Here is a 22,989-nt window from a genome sequence, read left to right as displayed (position 1 = left end):
GGCATAAAACCACAAACCAACCTCCTTAATGCCGAGGATGTATTGTAATTAACTGTAAACTCATATCTCATATTCATTGACTACTTTATTGCCTTCATACAAACCCTGTAAAGAAACATGTCAAGTATAAAAATGTATTATAAGGAAACAATGGTTGTATATCCTGCAAACAATTTGAGTGGGCTGCTAATTATCAGCTCAAATGTAGATTTCTAAAGTGTTCTAAAGCATTTGTAAATAGTGCTTTTATCAATGAACTATTTGTGACAGTCATGTCTGAAAACTTAGATTGCGTACTTAGCGTCTACTTTGAATCTTAAAGTTAGGGTCCTAGTTGTTTATCAGCCTTAAAGAGAGGCTCCTGTTGGAAGTTGTACCTTAAAGTTAGGGTCCTAGTTGTCTTCAAGCTTTAATATTGGTTTATTTTAGATGTTGAATCCTAAAGTTAGGGTCCTAGTTGTTTATCAGCCTTAAAGAGAGGCTCCTACTGGAAGTTAAATCTTAAATTTAGGGTCCTAGTCGTCTTAAAGCTTTAAAGAGAGGCTCCTGTTAGATGTTAAATCTTAAAGTTAGGGCCTTAGTCGCCAATCAGCCCTAAAAAAAGGCTCCTGGAAGACACAGAGCTTTAAAAAATGAAGTTGATCCTCATCAACCTTTTCCCCGGTGGTTCGTTAAACAAGTCGATCCCCTTTCAGATTCGTCATTAGTCACACAGAGGGCTCAGAGAATGGAAAGATGCTGCAGCAGGTGATCGGTGTGTAACTGTAGACTCTGACCCCCGCGGGTTTGAATCCCCTCTTCCACCCCTGTGACAACATGCCGGTTTGGTGTTAATCTGCCTGATGCGTCGGCTGACATTTAACATGTAAAGTGCTGGAGGGAGGTTTGCATGGTGGGTTTCTTTCCTTTGTGTGCTGCTACGTTTTTTCGTCCTCGAGCCTCCAGCTTTGGAGTTTGAAGGTTGATTTGTTTCCTCTGTGAAACCACCAAATAATCAACAACGTCATTATAAAAACATCAACGTAGATGTATATCAGGAGACAGCTAATATGTACCTGCTGTGGTCACAAGGTGAAAACTCAATAATAAGATAAAACTATTGTGCATTTTAAAAGTTATTTTAGAAAGACATGAGTGTGAACGGATAAGAACATACTTAAGAGTGCCAAAAGAAGATTTAGTATGTCCCAATACATGGTATGTTAAATGCAGAGTGCAGCAGGAATGGCGGATTTTCGATGGCCAACTGGGAAGTAAACATCACTGGTTCCTTCTACAAAAAACAATGAGATTCTTTCATTGGATTTTCAATTATAGCAGAAAATAATCTCTGTGGCAAACAAACGTTTATGATTTTTACACATTTTGTTCAGCAAGATAATCTTCACAAATGAATCCAATTTTATTTCTGAAGCGTAAATGGAATGAACAGAAGTAAAAAGCTAACGTTACCCTTGAACACAACAAAGGGTTTGGCGACGGACTAGTCGGCGTCTCATTTAGACACGTAGCGGCTTTTAAATTCACCAGAGAGGCATTTAACTATTTTATACCCTAGAACAAAATGTTAACATATCTTGAGCTTGTGTTAACCTCAGACCTTTTTCCAACCATGCATCCAACCAAAAACCCATTGATTTTGAGACGAGGGAACAGGAAGTGCAAAACTCCTGCAGCATTGTGTACCAGGAAGTCCTACTGCACGAAATTCAGGCCCACAATCCTAAAATACTTGGATGCTGAAAGAGCTGAGACAGACGAGCAGGCAACGTTCTCATCCCAACTCCTAACATACTGACGCTTGGCACTTTCTAACTTGGTAGGCAAGCGTTAAACTCCTGTGGTCGCAGTAAACACGTGGTTAACATTGTGAATTTAAAAAAACTTTAGGCATCAAAACCACTTAGGGAGGTTGAGAAAAACCTCATGGCTGGGCTTCAAATAAGTGAAACATGAACTAAAACACTTCCAAACATCAATAATGTAACTTTAAAGTCACTCAACAAAACGTTGGGACACGAACACTGGTGTCCTGGTTGAAAGTCCTGTGTTTGTATGACTTATCCACCTCCCCTCCCATTCAATGTTTTTTTTTTCTGTTTTTATACTACATCAACAGGCAGCATTTTCTACTGGAGTTAAAAAATAACTTAGATGGGGTTACATCGTAGATACTTGAAAGTCAGAAGCCAAAGGGCGTTGAGGAGCGTGACAAAGTGTCGGTATTTGAAAATCTTGGAATGAGGGAATGTAGCAAGAGGGTCAAAGTTCAAGGCTCAATGTTTGAGGAAGTAGATTTCAGGTGGCTGGAAACCCTGAACCCCCTCAGGCACTTAACTGACGTCACCCGGTAAATGGTGGAGTGTGAGAGACCGTAAGGGCTTGAAATGGTGAAAATACAAATGGGAGAGCACTTTGCTCCGACATATCACGTTATCATGACGACGTCATTTCATGTCATGTTAAGTGAATTTGTGGGTATTTATTTGATATTTTTTAGAACCTGAATTACATTTTTTCCAGGTTCTTTCGGTAAATTTAAATAATCTATTAATTTGTTTTTGTCAAAACAGCTTTAATGACAAAATTAAATGTTTGATGAATAAATCTGTGTAATGACGTTTTTTCTTGCATTCCTCTGATTTCATGTGTTTTCATGTTCCATCTTTAATCCTCAATGTTTCTGAGTAAATGTTATTTGCCAGTCTGAACATGATGGTATAAATACTGCAGGACTGATGAGGGAAATTAGCAACAGGTGAGCAGGTCAGGTGATGGAGGGAGAAGCAGGAGGGGAGGGGCTTGATGTGGGAGTCAGGTGACCGGGAAAGGTGGATGAGTGTGAGGATATCTGGTGGACAGGTGGAGAAGGGCAGTGCATGGACCTGGGGAGGTGGGGGTGTGACAGAGTGGGCAAATAAAAACACAACTGAGGGACACATTGAGATGTTAGCGTGTTAGCATGCTAACATTTACTAATTACCACAATACAGTTTTACAGCTGAGGCTGCTGGGAATGCTGTTAGTTTTGCAGGTATTTGGTCATAAACAGAAGTATGGGACAAAATGAAATGTTGACCAGATGATAGTGCTAATAAATGGTTATTATACAATTCATCCTGAAGGGAAGATGTACCAAATGTCATGTTAATCGGTCCAATAGTTGAGACAAGTTACGGAAAAAACCTCATGGTGGCGCTGAACGAATAGTCAAAGGATCGCCATAGTAAGTGGGGTTCATCCTCTGGGGAACATGAATGTCTGTAAAAAAAACTCTCCCAACTCTCCCTATAGCCACATTTTCATTTTTTTTTATAAAAATGGAAGTAAATACGAAGAAATCCCCTTTATACTAAAACTTTCTAACAGTTTGGTTTTCCTAACAATTATTAGTGCAGCCTCCGAGCTGCTGGCGTGGCTCTTGTTTTCCTGGAAAGTTCAGATTTTTTGAGTTGGGAAGTTTTCATTGGAGAGTGATGATGGTGACGATGATGATGCTTTTTGTGTGTGTGTGCGTGTGTTTGTGTGCGTGTGTGTGTGTGTGTTTGGGTGGAAAAGGGGGATGATGTTTCATTGATTGTCCATTTTCATGCAGCAGTGTGTGTTTACAAGCATGAATGAGAGAATGATGGGGAGATTTCAGGTAATGACGTCATCATCATGCGTGTGCGTGTGTGTGTGTGTGTGTGTGTGTGTGTTTGTGTTTGTGGGTGTCCTTGGCAGACAGGATATAAAGTCGCCTGGTCAGTTGGAAGGACAAAAAGTGGAGGGGAACAACTGAAATCTCTGTCCAACGGCTGAACGAACTGAAACAGCAGAGAGAGAGAGAGAGAGACAGAGACAGAGACAGAGAGAGAGAGAGAGACAGAGACAGAGACACAGAGAGAGAGAGAGACAGCTCGGTGAGTGACTTTTATTATTATCTTTTTCTTTTTTCAATTTATGTTAAAGCTCTATGTTTTCTATGTTATACTTGTGTAAGGCTAAAAGGAGGACAGATTTAAAAATAAAGAAAAACAAAGACATAATAATAAACAATATCATGATTGTTTAACAAATTAAAACAGCAATTAACAAGTGTTCTATAAAAGGCAAACATAAGAAAAAGTAAATAAAAAGTAAATGTAACATCTTTATTTGTAATTAGAGAGAACAGAGGAAACTTTTCAAACATGTTTCTGTGATGAAAATGTGAAATTCTAATTTTTTAATGATGAAATATCAAAATACTATCTGCCTTCTTATTTTGTGGTCATACGAAAGAGTTTTTTGCATCATTGTATTATCTCAACATACATAACATAACCTAAAATGATGTGCATCAAGTAATTTAAATGAAACAAAGTTATTAATAATCTTTAAAAAGTGATTGACACAATAATAAGTTGTTTTATTTCATCATCCGAAAACAAAAGGGGAAATTAGAAACAGTTTTCTTGTGTTTGAAATATTTTTCTTGTCAACCAAACATAGATTAATGTGAGAGCGAAATATCAACAACAACAAAAATTCATACTTATCGTTAATTTACTGTGTCAGTTGTTCATCTATTTGAGCTAATATTTTACTCATAATTGTATATTTTTAAATATATTAGTATATAATTACTTTATTTTAAAGTGACATTTTCTTTTGTATTTTTTCTTTTTTTCAGTCAACTTTGTTTTTTCAATTTTCTTTTTAGGATTTTATTGTTTGATATTTACTCCAAACTGTTTCCTATTTTGAAATGATGTAAACATATACATTTAGTGTTTCTCTGTGCTGTAAATTTGTTTTAGCTGTGGACCTACAATTAATACACTAAAAGATAATTGTTGTTAAAATGTTTTGTTTTCATGGATTTTAGTAGTAATTTAATATCAGTAGTTTCAATTTAATTTATTAACATTTACAATTTATACTTTACATTTTTTGGGGGGCTTTCAAAATAAAAAATTAAAGACAAACAATTGAAGTTGAATTGTAGTGTAATGCATGAGAAGCTTTTACTTTTAAATTTCTACAAGATAACAATGTACGCGTTGCTGTCTCTGATTGGCCGGCAGAGAAATGTGTCCTGTGTGGCTATTGGTCGCATTGGCGGTGGTGGGCGTGGCCAGAGGAGATGTCAGTCAGTGCTGGGAACATCCGAGCTGTCAGGATGTCAACTCTGAGACGAGCATGATGGTAACACACACACACAAACACACACACACACACACACACACACACACACACACACACACACACACACACACACACACACACACACACACACACATATACACGCACACACACACTCACACACACACACACACACACACACACACACACACACACACACACACACACACACACACACACACACACACACACATATACACACACACACACACACACTCACACACACAAATACACACACACACACACACACACACACAGTTTTTGTTCTCAACATTTTGTAAACAAGCTCATTGGCTTCATGAGAGTTATACGAGAAGATCGATATCAGTCTCATGTCTGTGCGATGGAGTCCGGATGTTATTAGGATTTTCAGATTTCTAAACAATATTTGTCATAATTAAGATATTTTGCACATTAAAAAAAAAACCTTCACTGATCAATTGTATTTGAATCTACATTTAATAAGTATGACAATAATGTTTAAAGACATTATACAGGAAGAAAAATAAAAACATGAATAGTAGAAGTTTAATGGATTAAACAAGATATTTGTATCTGCATTAAACCAAACTGAAGTTTAAAGAAAGATTTTAATATTTCTTAATTCTAACTCGAAACAGGTTTAAAATGAACCCAGACAGAATGTTGAATTATTTCCCAGCTTTACATTTCACAGACAGTCCCTTGAAAATGTCCAACATGTCCTCCGTTTGTACCAAACATCTTCATCCTCCTCTCCGTCCTCTCCTCCTGCAGGAGTGCATCCAGCTCTGTCGCTCCGACCTCACCGACGAAATGCCCGTCATCCCCGGGGACGCGCACCTCCAACCTCCTCCTCCTCCATCGGACCCCGAGTCTCTGCCTCCCCTCTCTCTTTTATCTCCCTCCTCCTCCTCTTCCTCCTCCTCCTCCTCCTCTCCTCAGGCCAAGCGCTCCTACTCCATGGAGCACTTCCGCTGGGGGAAGCCCGTCGGTCGGAAGCGCCGCCCGGTCAAAGTTTACGCACCAAACGGCGTGGAGGAAGAGTCGGCGGAGCTCTTCCCCGGAGAGATGAGGAGGCGGGAGCTCGCCAGCAGAGTGATGAAGGCCGTGGAGGAGCAGGAGCAGGAGCAGGAGCAGGAGCAGGAGCAGGAGCAGGAGCAGGAGCAGGAGCAGGAGCAGGAGCAGCTCCCCGGTGACGTGCACGAGAAGAAGGACGGCACCTACAAGATGAGGCACTTCCGCTGGGGAGGCCCGCCGGCCAGCAAGCGCTACGGCGGCTTCATGAAGAGCTGGGACGAGCGCAGCCAGAGGCCGCTGCTCACGCTCTTCAAAAACGTCATCAACAAGGACGGACAGCAGCAGGAGGGGGAGCAGTGAGGGGGGGAGGAAAGAGAGGGAGGGAGGGAGATAGAGAGAGAGAAGACGAGCAGACAGATTGGCCAACAAGTCCTTTTTAGATCAGGGCTGGGCGATGTGGAGAAAAATCTAAATATCACGATATGTTTCAGCAAATACCTCGAAATCCATAGAAGATGATATCAAAGTGTGTAAAGGCAAATCAAAGAACAGCTGGAGCTGATAAGTAAGGCAGACTTTAAAACCACACTTCTGCAAAATGACGACATCCATAACCTTAAAACGATATCTATTCTCATATCACGATATTGATTCAACATCGATATTGCCCAGCCCTGTACTCCAAACCAAATACAAGAAGCATTGTTTTTTAATTCCCCTATCTGCAGGCAACCCTGTCTCCTAGAAAATGACCTTTTTATTTTATGCAAATATCGATTGTTTTTATCATCGATTAATCTGCAGATTATCGTCTCAAATAATTGTTTAGTTTATTAAAATATCAACAGCAAAAATGTCTTTTTTTCTCCAACTGTGCGAAACCAAAAGATATCGAGTTTGCATTCATTTAACATGGAAAACACATCAATATTCATAATTGAGACTCAGATTTCTTTGCTTAAAACAAACAAAAAAGACAGAATCAAGGCTTCAATTGTCAGAATAGTTGCTGTAGATCGTAGTTCCAGTTAAATGTTAATAAAATAAATGAGGCCTGTCTCACGGTTGACTTTCCACCATTAAACGCAATGTTTCCCCTCAAAGGCCTGAACAGCTCAAGTGAAGGTTTCCTCCACGAAGTTAGAACAGTTTTGGTGATTTCACATGAAGCATGTTTCTCTTTGCTCAGTGCTCCTTTCACTGGTTTCACTTTGGCTCACTTTGAAAAGAAGGTGATTTTGAGTTGAGCTTTTGAGTGTTAAACTCTTAATAAATAAAACCCAAAGATGATTTAAAAAAGTTTAATCATGCTTTTGTTGGTACGAGTTTATTTGTAAAGCAAGAATGTAAATTGTCGGTAATCAGTATCATCAAAGTGTTCTTTAAACCGGGGTGCCATTAAGTCTCTTTTAAAGTGTTTTCAGTTGTAAATAATAATGTTCTGTATAGACGTTATTTCTAAGAGACAGGGTTCAAACCTCCGTGGTCGAGGTTTAGTTCAATTCAGTCGACTAAAACTACCTGGTTCAGATTGAGAAATATTGCTTTCATGATTAAAAGTGGGGAGGGACAGAGAAAGATGAGAGAGAGAGAGAAGACGAGGGAAAAAATGTTTTATATATTGATTCATGTAAATAAATGTAAATGACATGAAAACATAAAGTTATTTGCAAGCAAAAGACACGAGAAATGTTTTTTTTTTACTATCTATCTATCTATCTATCTATCTATCTATCTATCTATCTATCTATCTATCTATCTATCTATCTATCTATCCATCCATCCATCCATCTATCTATCTATCTATCTATCTATCTATCTATCTATCTATCTATCTATCTATCTATCTATCTATCTATCTATCCATCCATCCATCCATCCATCCATCCATCCATCCATCCATCCATCCATCCATCCATCCATCCATCTATCTATCTATCTATCTATCTATCTATCTATCTATCTATCTATCTATCTATCTATCTATCTATCTATCTATCTATCTATCATGACTTAAAAACTAGTGTAGTACCTCAACATTTCCACGAGAGAGCAGCACTGGTTTACGGCTGTACTGACACTACACATGAGACCATGAGAAGAAATAACCATTGTTTTAGATGAAATTAAATCTTACAATGCTTCTAATGAATCTATGGATTTAATGTGTGTTATTATAATGTTTATTGGTTTAATGCTGCAGCTCCTCACTGGAAGGGTTTCTGTCAGATGTTTTTTCACTCACTCACACATTGTTTCACTTCCCTTTAAGAAGCCTCTCATGCATATCAGCACAGAGAGAACCACCATACAGATCATACAATTTTCACTTTATTCAGTTGTTATTTTAAATGTTTTTGATTTATGTTTAAGTCAAAGAGCAAAGTTTTCAACACACCTTACATATTGAGTGTTTTTAATCATCTTGTAATATATATATAAGTTATGTTGTATTTTGAGCACACTGCTTTGACTGATACTATGATGATATAATATGCTGATGATATCCTACTTCACAATTCTAATTCAATCTTAACTTCTTAGACTTTGTAGTTCATTCAGATTCATTATACTTTCTCGATACTTCTAAAAACTTTTTCACATGGGAGTTTCTACCATGTCACTTTTTATTTGGGATATAAATGAAGATTTTCCTTAAAATATTTAAATAATCAGCTTTGTTAGAAAATGTTTTATATTTGCAATTAAAGTAACAAAGCAGATTCTGTATTCAAAAAAGCTTAAAGTAATCTGGAATGAAGGTTGAATTTACTTCTATCATGTCTGGCTAACATTAACCTTAACGTAATGATCATAAAATTAGTTTTTTACTGTCTGAATATAAAAAACAAGCAATTTTATAATCGTAAACTAAGATGAATTCACTGGATCTGAAAACAACTAATTTGATGAAAAGTCCTTTATTGAGCTGAAATATTTGAAATTAGCAACAAAACTTTATCAAGTAAACATGCACTTTGACAGCGAGTGAGTGAAAGAAAGAGAAAAAAGGGAGACAAAAAGTTACAGAGTACAGACTGACACCAGTATCAGAGGGAAATAGTCCCAGTGAGTCAGGTCAGGACTGGGAACACTGGTCTCTCCTCAGTGTCTCTGAGAGCAGAGCCTGGGAGCCCTGGGTGGCCTCACAGGTCACAGAGCCCACCTTCCTCCACTGGTCTGCAGTGAGCCTCAGGGTGCTGCTCCAGCTGTAGTGGCCGTCCTTCTCCAGCACCCCGGGGCTCCTGCTCTCCTCCCAGCTGCTGCTGCTGCTGCTGCTGCTGCCGTCCACCTTCCAGGCCAGACTCCAGTCTGAGGGGAAGCCCTTGTTGGCCAGGCACATGAGCGTGGCCTTCCCCTGCTGCAGCTCCTCACTGGAGGGGGGCAGCACCGTCAGGGTGGGGACGACTCCACCCACTGCAGAGAGAGAGGTTCATAAAGGTCATATGAGGTCGCAGCAGAGGAGGCTACTAGTTCTGTTGGTCTTTATCCGATTGGATGAAACTGATCTTAAACGTTTCACTTCCCTCTCTGAGCTCTGTAACCATGGCAACAGACAGGCATCACTGCTGAACCGTGGCAACAGACAGGTTTCAGTACTAAAGATAAAACATCTTAACTGACCCTCTTTCACTAAACCTTCAGAGTCACATAGTTTCAAATATTACAGTAAAGATGAAGACTCTGAAGCTTTTATTTTGTTAACTATCTTCAGTATTTCTTGTTTCAAGCCAAAACCTCATACATGATGATATGTGTTTGTTCTCTTCATGTGAGCAGGAATCATCACTGAACAGTCAGGCTTCATTACTGACACTTTAAAATGAATATTGTTGATTCCTGAAATACTTTTTCCAAACTCATAAGACATGTTGAATAGCTTTAAAATCATCAGTATTTTAGAACCATTGAGTCATAACTATTCAACTTTAAATACGGAACAAATAATGATTGAATACAAGTAATTCTAGCTGTAATATCATAACATGAACTTTTAAATTAATTTTCTTAATTAACAGTGCTTCAGAGTAGTTACAAGGAAATTAGAATAATGTATAAATTGAAAGTTATATGTTTGGTACAAAAAGATTATTCACTGGAGTAGATTTTTATCGAGTCAACAACATGAAGCCTTCAAGAATTGTTACAAATATATCACATTTCAAATATCAGTCAAAATATTGTAGTAATCTCTAAAATTACCACATTCAAATAGAATAAATGTAAAATGTGGGTTATTAAGGGAGTCAAATGTACTTACAGTTAACGTTCAGTCTGGTTCCTCCACCAAAAGTCCACCACAGTGATACAAAGTCATTGAGCCGCCGTACAAAAACCTCTCACTGTAGAGAGACACGGCTCTCTGACTTTGACACAAACAAACTCACCAAACACATTCACAGTTTACCCAGTTCATGTTATTACTGGTTAAACTACTTTCATAATAATTAACAAACTATACATGTGTATTTAACAATTCATGTTTAAACTGTTTGGCATTCATGAGCAAAATTAACTTTTCTTTCAGTAAAACAAATTGATGATTGATCAAGATATTCCTTAAGAAAAATTCTCCAACAATTCCTGCCAAATGTAAATAACTATCATATGTACATATTTATTGTACACTATAATAAAATAACAATTTTACATACTCAAAGAAAAAAACTTAAACAAATGACTTTGACAAAACTTAACTCACCCAACACATTCCTAGTTTACCCAGTTTATGTTATAAGTGGTTAAATTATTTTAAACTGATTCACAACGATACATATATATTTAACAATTTATTTGTAAAATGTTAGAATTGTATAAGTGATATAAACTTGTGTCTTGATAAAACAAATTGATACAAGATATTTTTAAAGATGAACTCTTCAATAAAACCTGCCAACTGTAAATAATTATTATAAATGTATGTTTATTATAACTGGTTAAATTACTTAAAACAGATTAACAAATAATAGATATGTATTCAACAATGTATCAGTGAAATTCTAGACATACATGAGCAATTTAAATCCATGTTTTAGTAAAACTAATTGATGATTGATCAAAAACCCTCGAATAAAATCTGACAAATGTAAATAATTATCATGAATGCATGTTTATTGGAGACTATGATAATTTAAATTAATATTTATGTCTAATGTTTTCCAAAGTAATGTTGATTTGTGTGGTAATGAAACATGGTGAATACAAAATGTATTCTGGGATAAAATGTGTCCATTAAACTCAAACCAAAGACAAATGAGCTCTGACACATTCCTGATCAATACTCTGATAAAGTCATTGATCCATTGATAAACAGCATCATCAGAGTAATCCATAAGTCCCTGTTGGAGTCAGTCAGAGCATTTCCATAGAGAGACACTTTGCATCAGCAGCACCATCCTCCAGTGCTCTGGGAGAGTTTATAGTCCTGAGAGTTGAACACTGGATGACTGACAGCTGTCCTTCATCACAACAGAAGACACAGAAATCCTCCTCATCAAAAACATGACTTTGATCTCCGTCCTCATCTGGACTCTCCTCTGCTGCTGCTTCACAGGTAAAGTCCAGAGAATCAAACTCCTCTCCTCTATGAACATCCGTCCCTCTGAAATGAAGCCGACAAAACCATGACGCTGCTTTATGTTTTTGTCTCTGTGTCCTCAGAGTCCAGAGGACAGGTCACAGTGACTCAGCCTGGAGCAGTGAGCTCTGCTCTGGGAGGCTCCGTCTCCATCTCCTGTAGGACCAGTCAGAATGTTTATAGCTCTAACCGTTTAGCCTGGTACCAACAGAGAGATGGAGAAACTCCTAAACTGCTCATTTATTGAGCATCCACTCGACAATCAGGGATTCCAGGTCGTTTTACAGGCAGTGGATCAAACTCTGCCTTCACTCTGACCATCAGTGGAGTCCAGACTGAAGATGCAGCAGTTTACTACTGTCAGAGTTTTCACTATATCAACAGTCAAGTTGTGTTCACACAGTGAAAAAGCGTCGTACAAAAACCTCCCTCAGTCAGACTGAACAGAAACTGAACTGACTGCTGCAGCTGGAAGCTACTGCAGAGACTGATACACTTCACACACACAACACACACACACACACACACACACACACACACACACACACACACACACACACACACACACACACACACACACACACACACACACACACACACACATGCTGTACAATTTCATCAAGAGAGTATGTCCCTCTAGTTACTGAAACAGTTAATGGACATTTATCACAAGAAGTTCAATGACAAAAAATGTTTTCCACCACAGCCTTTCATCATCAATTCATATCCTGTTATAGTCCCTTGTTCTAATCTGATTAACCGAAGAATCAAGAAAAGCCGACCTGAAAACTGAAATATATTCTTAGTTTTTCTGCATGTATATAAAGTTTATGCAAAAACGCATTTTCTCTTACATGCAACTCAAAAGCCCAACAAATACATTTTTTACATTAATAATTCATTCTGACCTTGAAAACAGCAAAAGTAATCTCTTCACAATGTCCATCCACTAACTGTTGTTGAGCCTTCCATCATAACCTCAGCAGATTGAGTCCCACTGTTGTCATTAAAATAAAGATTTTTAAATTCCCAACAGGAAAGCTACTGAAATGGACTTTGTGGTGAAATTGTTTTAAATGTAAAGCTTGGATTTTCACTCTGAACTTGTGGACGAGAAGTTCTTAAAGTGCAGCATGAAGATCTTCAGAGAACTCACATCTTCATGGACTTGAGTGAAACAAATCTGTCCAACTGGAATAGACGGTGGGCTGAACGTGTTTTTCAGTCATATTCATGTATGATATTAAATTATTCCACATAATCCAATTAAATTAGTTGGCAGCTTTGGTTTGATCATATAACTAGTTGCATCATTGACATCATCAACCAATCATGTATGGCTTCAATAGATCCCCATCGCTGAGGATGGATCAATTCAAAACCTAAAGCAGAGAGGAGCCTTCAGTCCACCGTCTAGAACTGATGATGACTTCCATGTTTCCTGGTTCTGCCCACATGTCCAAAACTTATTGATGAAGTTTCTCAATCAAACTATCTGAGATCTTCAACCTCAGCCTTCCTTAAAGCCTCATCACATCTTTACTTGGTGAAATCTCCACATTTCAAACACCTAAACATGTCAAACCCACATTACTATTTATATCAGCATCACTGTGCAAATTACCAAACTGGAAAGAAGAAAAAGAACTGTCCTAGATTCATGGATCAGTTTACTGCCAGACCATTCAATGTCCTCGACATGTCAATAAATATGTAAATATGTAGATCAATGTTCTCAGCAGTGAGGAGGAAACATGATGATGTGTTGAGGACAGCTACAGTTCACTGACTCTGTGTGTTTGCATATGTGTCCTGCCTCTCTGCTCCCAGCCGTTAAGAGGCCAGTGTTGATCAGTGGCTGTCCAGGCCTTTCAGAGACTCTGACACGCCGGCAGCACAATGATGATGTCACTGACTCTACTGCTGACCACCCTGGGGCTCCTTGTTCAGGGTGAGACTCTCTTCTGAGAACTTTGGTTCACCACCATGATGTTCTGCTGTGATGGAGGAACACTGAAACAAGCAGCATTTACCTTCTTCCATCTGTTCTCCATGTTAAAGAAATGAGACTCTTCTGGTTGGATGTTGATCATCTTTCTCCAAAATGGATTTCTCTCAATAACCCTTCTGCTCTTTTTCATGTTTTCTAGATTCATCAGGAGAAATCATCCTGACTCAGTCTCCTGGATCTCAGTCTGTTGTTCCAGGACAGACTGTCTCCATCAGATGTAAAACCAGTACAAGTGTTGGTACCTGCCTTAACTGGTATCTTCAAAAACAAGGAGAATCTCCCAAACTTTTGATTTATTATGCTACAAATCTTCAGTCTGGGATTTCAGATCGTTTCAGTGGAAGTGGATCTGGAACTGACTTCACTCTGACCATCAGTGGAGTTCAGACTGAAGATGCAGGAGATTATTACTGTCAGCAGTGTAACAGCTGGCCGTTCACACAGTGATACACCGTCGTACAAAAACCTCCTCAGCTAAAGAGGAACTGATCTGACTCAACAGCTGCACAGAAATTTTAACACTAGACGTTTGATTAACATACTGTTTATATACATACAACACATTTAGCACATTTCTGTTAAATATAGTTTATGGAGTGTTTTGAGAGTAAATAGAATTTTCCTCAAAGTCAGAGCCAAAACTATGTAATCTCAGCTGTTATAGCAATATAGTCTTATTAATATTAAAACAAATAATTAACAAATGTAGGTACAAATATTGAATGAATGCTACATTTTGAAATGTGAAAAGGCCTCAATAATCAAGCCCAGAAATGAATAACAACAACAACTACTTATAGCTCTTAACAAAAAAGTGTATTCATACTATTAAGAATTGTGTCATAGTTTTGTGACTGAACTAAAAGAAAAATGTTATGTCAGTAATTGGATGATATCGACAAATTATGAGATACAACACAATTCAATACAGAGTACTTCACGGAGCATTATTTCTTTCTAAAATCATCAACTTAAAATATATAATTCTAGAGATCTGATCCTTACACAAATTCAATCTTTTTGGATTAAATATATCAACTGTTGTGATGATAGACAACCTCATATTACAACAGTTATACTTTTATACTATACATGGACACAAATTATTTGAAGAAAAGGTCTTTCATATTTTAACATTATATCATTTTTACTGAAGGAAGGGAACAATGACCATGTGTTAATGCTGCAAACAGACAGGAGGAGACAGAGACTGTGCTAATATCTCTTTTGTGTCAAGTCCTTGATTAAAATTGTACTGTTTCATTAAACATTATTATATGTAAAAACTCAAATGAAATGCGTATCACATTATGCAGATAATACCCTGCTTTTTATTACCAATCCTGAAAATGATCTGTCCTATTTGACAACAATTGAACATATCTAATATATCTTCTTTAAAGGTAAACTGAACGTGTTTTTCAGTCATATTCATGTATGAAATTAAATTATTCCACATAATCCAATAATATAAATTGGCAAGTAAAGAAAATGAACTGATTACAATCAAATGAAAAATTTCGATGCATTATTTGACATAATGAAGACGTTTGGCACATTTTTAAATACCTACCTTAATCTACACTTAATTACTTTAATTAGCAATTCTGACACTGAAGTTGATTTTAAACAGTTTTCATTGACGTGGAAATAAAAAAAAATATATTTTTTAAAGATTTAAAAAAGTTTAAACTTTATTACATTTCAAACTGTATAAATTTCAGTATGATATGGATGAGTTAATAAATGTTTAGTAAAACAGCTCTGAGTTAGTCTCCATGATAAAGGAGGAGAAATATAAACATGAATACGAAAAGAGTATAATTAAAACAACGTATGTTTTTCCGTGTCAAACATCCAACAACTACATTGAAAACATTACTTTACAGTTATTCATTTAGTATTTTTGTTCAGAGACTTACTTCCAACATCCAGTCTGGTTCCTCCACCAAAAGTCCACCACAGTGATACAAAGTCATTGAGCCGCCGTACAAAAACCTCTCACTGTAGAGAGACACGGCTCTCTGACTTTGACACAAACAAACTCAACAAACAGATTCCCAGAAATGAATAACAACAACTACTTTTAGCTCTAAAACAAAAACAAAGTGTAATCATACTTTTAAGAATTGTGTCATAGTTTTGTGACTGAACTCAAACATTTTTTTGTTACGTCAGTAATTGGATGAGATCGTCAGTTAATGTGATACAACACAATTTAGTACAGAGTACATCACAGAGCATTATTTCTTTCTAAGATCATCATCATGATATATATCATCCTAGAGTTCTGATCCTAAAACATATTCAGTCTCTATCGGATTAAATAGACCCACTGTTGTGATGATAGACAAACACATATTACAACAGTTATACTTTAATATAATACATGGACAGAAATTATTTGAACAATATTACATGTACAAACTTAAATTAAATGTGTGTTGTATCACATTATGCAGATGATACCCTGCTTTTCATTACCAATCCTGAAACTTATCTGGCCAATTTGACAACACTAAAACATATCTTATGGATCTTCTTTAAGGGTAAACATAAGTGATAACAGAGAGCTTTTTGATTGACCATTGAATTGTTCCTACCATGTGTGTTGTATAGATTAAACAGGAATTCAACAATTTATTAGGGAAATTTTAGACATGCATGAGCAATTTTAATCTATCTTTTAATAAAACAAATTGATGATTGATTCCTAAAGAAATACAACTTTTGCCAAAGTTGTAAATCAATATTATAACCGATGTTTGTTGTACACTATTATGAATACAAAATATATCTATTTTTTTAATTCATCCAACAGTGATTTTTGTGGAAGTGAATAAGGGGGAATTCAAAGGATTTTTTTTTTCATCAAACTCAAACCTAAAGACTCAAAAAGCAGTGACACATTCCTGATCAAAACTATGATAAAGTGATTGATCCATTGATAAACTTCAATTCAATTCAGTTTATTTTGTATAGCCCAGAATCACAAATTACAATTTGCCTCAGAGGGCTTTACAATCTGTGCACATGCGACATCCTCTGTCCTTCCCTCACATCGGCACAGGAAAAACTCCCCTAAAAAAAACCTTTAACAGGGAGAAAAAAGGAAGAAACCTCTGGGAGAACGACAGAGGAGGGATCCTTCTCCCAGGATGGACAGAATGCAATAGATGTCATGTGTACAGAATGAACAGCATAACAGAGATACAACACATTCAATGTATATGACATAAATTATTCATATAATAAGACTACTTATAATAACAGTAGCAATTATTATAGTAGAATTATAATTATGAAAATAGGGATAGTAATGTGATTAATAATAATAATCGAAGTAGCAGTGGGTGTCAGTCGGCTCACAGCAGGAGGCACGACTACGGTCCAGGTACCACAACGATTCATGGAAACCTGCAGAACGAGAAAGCAAAAAGGGCTTCAGGGTGGAAGTGAAGCTAAAATGCTTAATGGTACAGGTAATAGTAATAGTAATGTGACTAGTAATAATAATGGTGGTAGCAGTCGGTGTCAGCAGGGCCGTAGCAGGATGCACGACCACGGTCCAGGTACAGCCACGGTTTATAGAAGCCTGCGAAGCGAGAAAGCACAAAGACTCCAGGGTAGAAGCAAGTCAATAAGCGTAATAGTACAGGCAATAATAATAGTAATGTGACTAATAATGATAGTGGTAGTAGTAGTGGGTGTCAGCAGGGCCTCAGTAGGTGGCACGATGACAGTCCAAATATAACCCCGATTCCTGGGAACCTGCGAGGCGAGAAAGCACAAGAACTCCGGGGAAGAAGCAAAATCATTAATGTGCATGAATAGGAGATTAATACATAAAGATGGAGGGAGAGAAGAGGAGAGAGGAGAGTCCCCGGCTGGGAGCTCAGCGTATCCTAGGTAGTCCCGCGGCTGTCTAGGCATATAGCAGCATATCTAGGGGCTGGACCAAGGAGAACCTGAACCAGCCCTAACTATAAGCGCTATCAAAAAGGAAGGTCTTAAGCCTGCTCTTAAAAGTGGTGAGTGTGTCTGCCCCCCGGACTGAAACTGGAACCTGGTTCCGAAGAAGAGGAGCCTGATAACTGAAGGCTCTGGCTCCCATCCTACTTTTATATACTCTAGGAACCACAAATAACCCTGCATTGATTGAACTAGTTTTTCTGCATCGCTTTGAGACAGGGTTTGCCTGATTTTCGCAATGTTACGTAAATGAAAAAAGGCTGTCCTTGAGATCTGTTTTATATAAGAGTTAAAAGACAGATCCTGATCAAAGATAACTCCAAGGTTCTTAACGGTAGTGCTGGATGCTAGAGCAATGCCATCTAGAGAAACTATATCGTTAGATAATTGATTTCGAAGGTGATCTGGGCCTAGTAGGATAACTTCTGTTTTTTCAGAGTTTAACATTAAGAAGTTACAGGTCATCCAGGTTTTTATGTCCGTAAGACATGCTTGAAGTTTAGAGAACTGGTTAGTTTCGTCTGGCTTAATTGATAGATATAACTGGGTATCATCTGCATAACAATGAAAGTTTACTGAGTGTTTTCTGATAATATTCCCCAAGGGAAGCATATATAAGGTAAATAAAATAGGTCCAAGAACAGACCCCTGTGGAACTCCGTGACTGACTGACTGCTGAGTGTCTTTTATTAGTAAATTCAAACTAATTTTAGGGTTTCTGATGAAGGCCTTTAAGATTAATAATAAACAATTAGGTCTCTACTGTTGTCATATTTTTCTATTGTCTTTTTGTTTGAGCTATTAAAAAAAACCCAATTGTGAATGTGAATTTTTTAAAAAAGCAAAAACCAAGTAAAAATCTCACTTTTATGTCATATCCCTTTGTGCTGATGTTATACCATCATTTTTGTTTAATACTTGAAAACTGCATTAAAACAGTTGTAAAATTATTTAATTGGACCTTCAATCATCCTTTTTGCCCAGATTATGAGAACATTTTAATAAAATTCCCTCTAACAATTAGAAAAACTACCTCATTATACTCTGGTATCACTTAAATACTTGTAGATATTAATTACACCAATGCCTCTGTCTAAATAATAATATCCTCTGAAACAGTTTGAAGGAAAACATCTTTATTATCTGAAAAGGTTGTCAGCATCATAATAAGCAAGAAAATATCACTTTTTAAATCTTGTATGAAAAGAGAGGAAGAGTTGCAGAGACTGAAACCAGTAGCAGAGTCCCAGTGAGTCAGGTCAGGACTGGGAACACTGGTCTCTCCTCAGTGTCTCTGAGAGCAGAGCCTGGGAGCCCTGGGTGGCCTCACAGGTCACAGAGCCCACCTTCCTCCACTGGTCTGCAGTGAGCCTCAGGGTGCTGCTCCAGCTGTAGTGGCCGTCCTTCTCCAGCACCCCGGGGCTCCTGCTCTCCTCCCAGCTGCTGCTGCTGCTGCTGCTGCTGCCGTCCACCTTCCAGGCCAGACTCCAGTCTGAGGGGAAGCCCTTGTTGGCCAGGCACATGAGCGTGGCCTTCCCCTGCTGCAGCTCCTCACTGGAGGGGGGCAGCACCGTCAGGGTGGGGACGACTCCACCCACTGCAGAGAGAGAGGTTCATAAAGGTCATATGAGGTCGCAGCAGAGGAGGCTACTAGTTCTGTTGGTCTTTATCCGATTGGATGAAACTGATCTTAAACGTTTCACTTCCCTCTCTGAGCTCTGTAACCATGGCAACAGACAGGCATCACTGCTGAACCATGGCAACAGACAGGTTTCAGTACTAAAGATAAAACATCTTAACTGACCCTCTTTCACTAAACCTTCAGAGTCACATAGTTTCAAATATAATTAAGATGAAGACTCTGAAGCTTTTATTTTGTTAACTATCTTCAGTATTTCTTGTTTCAAGCATGTGGATTTCAATGATTATTTAAAACAGTCCAAAAGATTTTCAAAACTTTATGCCAAACCTCATACATGATGATATGTGTTTGTTCTCTTCATGTGAGCAGGAATCATCACTGAACAGTCAGGCTTCATTACTGACACTTTAAAATGAATATTGTTGATTCCTGAAATACTTTTTCCAAACTCATAAGACATGTTGAATAGCTTTAAAATCATCAGTATTTTAGAACCATTGAGTCATAACTATTCAACTTTAAATACGGAACAAATAATGATTGAATACAAGTAATTCTAGCCGTAATATCATAACATGAACTTTTAAAAATATGTTCTTAATTAACAGTGCTTCAGAGCAGTTACAAGGAAATTAGAATAATGTATAAATTGAAAGTTATATGTTTGGTACAAAAAGATTATTCACTGGAGTAGATTTTTATCGAGTCAACAACATGAAGCCTTCAAGAATTGTTACAAATATATCACATTTCAAATATCAGTCAAAATATTGTAGTAATCTCTAAAATGACCACATTCAAATAGAATAAATGTAAAATGTGGGTTATTAAGGGAGTCAAATGTACTTACAGTTAACATTCAGTCTGGTTCCTCCACCAAAAGTCCACCACAGTGATACAAAGTCATTGAGCCGCCGTACAAAAACCTCTCACTGTAGAGAGACACGGCTCTCTGACTTTGACACAAACAAACTCACCAAACACATTCACAGTTTACCCAGTTCATGTTATAACTGATTAAATTACTTAAAACTGATTAACAAATAATAGATATGTATTCAACAATTTATCAGTGAAATTTTAGACACACATGAGCAATTTAAATCCATCTTTTAGTAAAACTAATTGATGATTGATCAAAAACCCTTGAATAAAATCTGTAAAATGTAAATAATTATCATGAATGCATGTTTATTGGAGACTATGATGATTTAAATTAATATTTATGTCTAATGTTTTCCAAAGTAATGTTGATTTGTGTGGTAATGAAACATGGTGAATACAAAATGTATTCTGGGATAAAATGTGTCCATTAAACTCAAACCAAAGACTCAAAAAGCTCTGACACATTCCTGATCAATACTCTGATAAAGTCATTGATCCATTGATAAACAGCATCATCAGAGTAATCCATAAGTCCCTGTTGGAGTCAGTCAGAGCATTTCCATAGAGAGACACTTTGCATCAGCAGCACCATCCTCCAGTGCTCTGGGAGAGTTTATAGTCCTGAGAGTTGAACACTGGATGACTGACAGCTGTCCTTCATCACAACAGAAGACACAGAAATCCTCCTCATCAAAAACATGACTTTGATCTCCGTCCTCATCTGGACTCTCCTCTGCTGCTGCTTCACAGGTAAAGTCCAGAGAATCAAACTCCTCTCCTCTATGAACATCCGTCCCTCTGAAATGAAGCCGACAAAACCATGACGCTGCTTTATGTTTTTGTCTCTGTGTCCTCAGAGTCCAGAGGACAGGTCACAGTGACTCAGCCTGGAGCAGTGAGCTCTGCTCTGGGAGGCTCCGTCTCCATCTCCTGTAGGACCAGTCAGGATGTTCATATTTATAACAGTAAACACCGTTTAGCCTGGTACCAACAGAGAGATGGAGAAACTCCTAAACTGCTCATTTATTATGCTAGCACTCGACAATCAGGGATTCCAGGTCGTTTTACAGGCAGTGGATCAAACTCTGCCTTCACTCTGACCATCAGTGGAGTCCAGACTGAAGATGCAGCAGTTTACTACTGTCAGAGTTATCACTAATATCAACAGTCAAGCTGTGTTCACACAGTGAAAAAGCGTCGTACAAAAACCTCCCTCAGTCAGACTGAACAGAAACTGAACTGACTGCTGCAGCTGGAAGCTACTGCAGAGACTGATACACTTCACTGAACACACACACACACACACACACACACACACACACACACACACACACACACACACACACACACACACACACACACACACACAGTTTTTGTTCTCAACATTTTGTAAACAAGCTCATTGGCTTCATGAGAGTTATACGAGAAGATCGATATCAGTCTCATGTCTGTGCGATGGAGTCCGGATGTTATTAGCCTAGCTTAGCATAAAGACTGGAAGCGTGGGGAAACAGCTAGCATGGCTCCATCCAAAGTGGTGAAATACAGCTCATTAATAAAGACGTTGATGATGCATACAGTTTCAGTGATAGTGGCCCTACAGACGACCCTGTTAAACTACAGAGAAACCTTTTATTCTCTCTTTATTGGAGGGACCTTTAAAGCATTTATCACAGAGTTGACATTAGAAAGATGACTGGAAATGAAAGTCTTGATATCAAACAAGAATCTTTAAGAAACATCTGTTAGCCAGTCAGGAGCATGATGTTAAAGGCCGGGTTGCACCAGCAATGATTCATTTAATCCTAAAGTCAAGTTTGGCAAAACTAAGTTTAAAATGAGTAAATCCTGGTTTATAAAAAAGGAAGCAGAAGTCTGTTGTGTGATTATAAAAATGAATCCCTGTTTAGTAAATTCAAGTTCAAACCAAATTAAATAGAGTTTCTGAAATTAAATCTTACAATGCTTCTAATCTGACGTTTAATGAATCTACGGATTTAATGTGTGTTATTATAATGTTTATTGGTTTAATGCTGCAGCTCCTCACTGGAAGGGTTTCTGTCAGATGTTTTTTCACTCACTCACACATTGTTTCACTTCCCTTTAAGAAGCCTCTCATGCATATCAGCACAGAGAGAACCACCATACAGATCATACAATTTTCACTTTATTCAGTTGTTATTTTAAATGTTTTTGATTTATGTTTAAGTCAAAGAGCAACGGCTTCAACACACCTTACATATTGAGTGTTTTTAATAATCTTGTAATATATATATAAGTTATGTTGTATTTTGAGCACACTGCTTTTACTGATACTATGATGATATAATATGCTGATGATATCCTACTTCACAATTCTAATTCAATCTTAACTTCTTAGACTTTGTAGTTCATTCAGATTCATTATACTTTCTCGATACTTCTAAAAACTTTTTCACATGGGAGTTTCTACCATGTCACTTTTTATTTGGGATATAAATGAAGATTTTCCTTAAAATATTTAAATAATCAGCTTTGTTAGAAAATGTTTTATATTTGCAATTAAAGTAACAAAGCAGATTCTGTAGTCAAAAAAGCTTAAAGTAATCTGTAATGAAGGTTGAATTTACTTCTATCATGTCTGGCTAACATTAACATTAACGTAATGATCATAAAATTTGTTTTTTACTGTCTGAATATAAAAAACAAGAAATTTTATAATCGTAAACTAAGATGAATTCACTGGATCTGAAAACA

At 37.4% G+C, this 22,989-nt stretch overlaps 1 protein-coding gene, 1 pseudogene and 4 gene segments (V, D, J or C); 4 read left to right on the top strand and 2 right to left on the bottom strand.

Annotated features, from left to right (window-relative positions):
* Positions 1-5,052: 5,052 nt before the first annotated feature.
* LOC129096924 (pro-opiomelanocortin-like) lies at positions 5,053-6,525 on the top strand. Its single transcript, XM_054605621.1, has 2 exons — positions 5,053-5,169; positions 5,923-6,525. Exons 1-2 carry the CDS (start codon positions 5,053-5,055, stop codon positions 6,523-6,525), a joined length of 720 nt encoding a protein of 239 aa, XP_054461596.1.
* A 2,562-nt stretch (positions 6,526-9,087) lies between these two features.
* On the bottom strand, positions 9,088-10,876 carry LOC129097717 (Ig kappa-b4 chain C region-like). The segment is given in 3 exon segments: positions 9,088-9,582; positions 10,427-10,502; positions 10,868-10,876. Coding segments are annotated over 3 exon segments (423 nt in total).
* A 335-nt stretch (positions 10,877-11,211) lies between these two features.
* On the top strand, positions 11,212-12,184 carry LOC129096954 (Ig kappa chain V region 3381-like; annotated as a pseudogene).
* A 1,411-nt stretch (positions 12,185-13,595) lies between these two features.
* Positions 13,596-15,232, top strand: LOC129096956 (Ig kappa chain V-V region L7-like). The segment is given in 2 exon segments: positions 13,596-13,694; positions 13,894-15,232. Coding segments are annotated over 2 exon segments (360 nt in total).
* A 3,613-nt stretch (positions 15,233-18,845) lies between these two features.
* LOC129096968 (Ig kappa-b4 chain C region-like) lies at positions 18,846-20,297 on the bottom strand (the record flags this gene model as incomplete). The annotated part of the segment is given in 2 exon segments: positions 18,846-19,323; positions 20,219-20,297. Coding segments are annotated over 2 exon segments (417 nt in total), but the record flags the coding sequence as incomplete, so codon positions are not given.
* A 296-nt stretch (positions 20,298-20,593) lies between these two features.
* LOC129096957 (immunoglobulin kappa variable 4-1-like) lies at positions 20,594-21,449 on the top strand. The segment is given in 2 exon segments: positions 20,594-21,003; positions 21,111-21,449. Coding segments are annotated over 2 exon segments (354 nt in total).
* Positions 21,450-22,989: the final 1,540 nt, after the last annotated feature.

This window comes from Anoplopoma fimbria, chromosome 10 (assembly GCF_027596085.1).
Source record: "Anoplopoma fimbria isolate UVic2021 breed Golden Eagle Sablefish chromosome 10, Afim_UVic_2022, whole genome shotgun sequence".
Classification (NCBI taxonomy): domain Eukaryota; kingdom Metazoa; phylum Chordata; class Actinopteri; order Perciformes; family Anoplopomatidae; genus Anoplopoma; species Anoplopoma fimbria.
The sequence above is the reverse complement of the archived record's forward strand: the minus strand, read 5'-3'. Positions and strand labels throughout refer to the sequence as shown.

Coding starts and splice junctions, on each gene's coding strand:
- LOC129096924 (XM_054605621.1), top strand. CDS start 5,053: ATGTGTCCTGTGTGGCTATTGGTCGCATTGGCGGTGGTGGGCGTGGCC. Junction 5,170..5,922: donor ACTCTGAGACGAGCATGATG/GTAACACACACA, acceptor CTCCTCCTGCAG/GAGTGCATCCAGCTCTGTCG.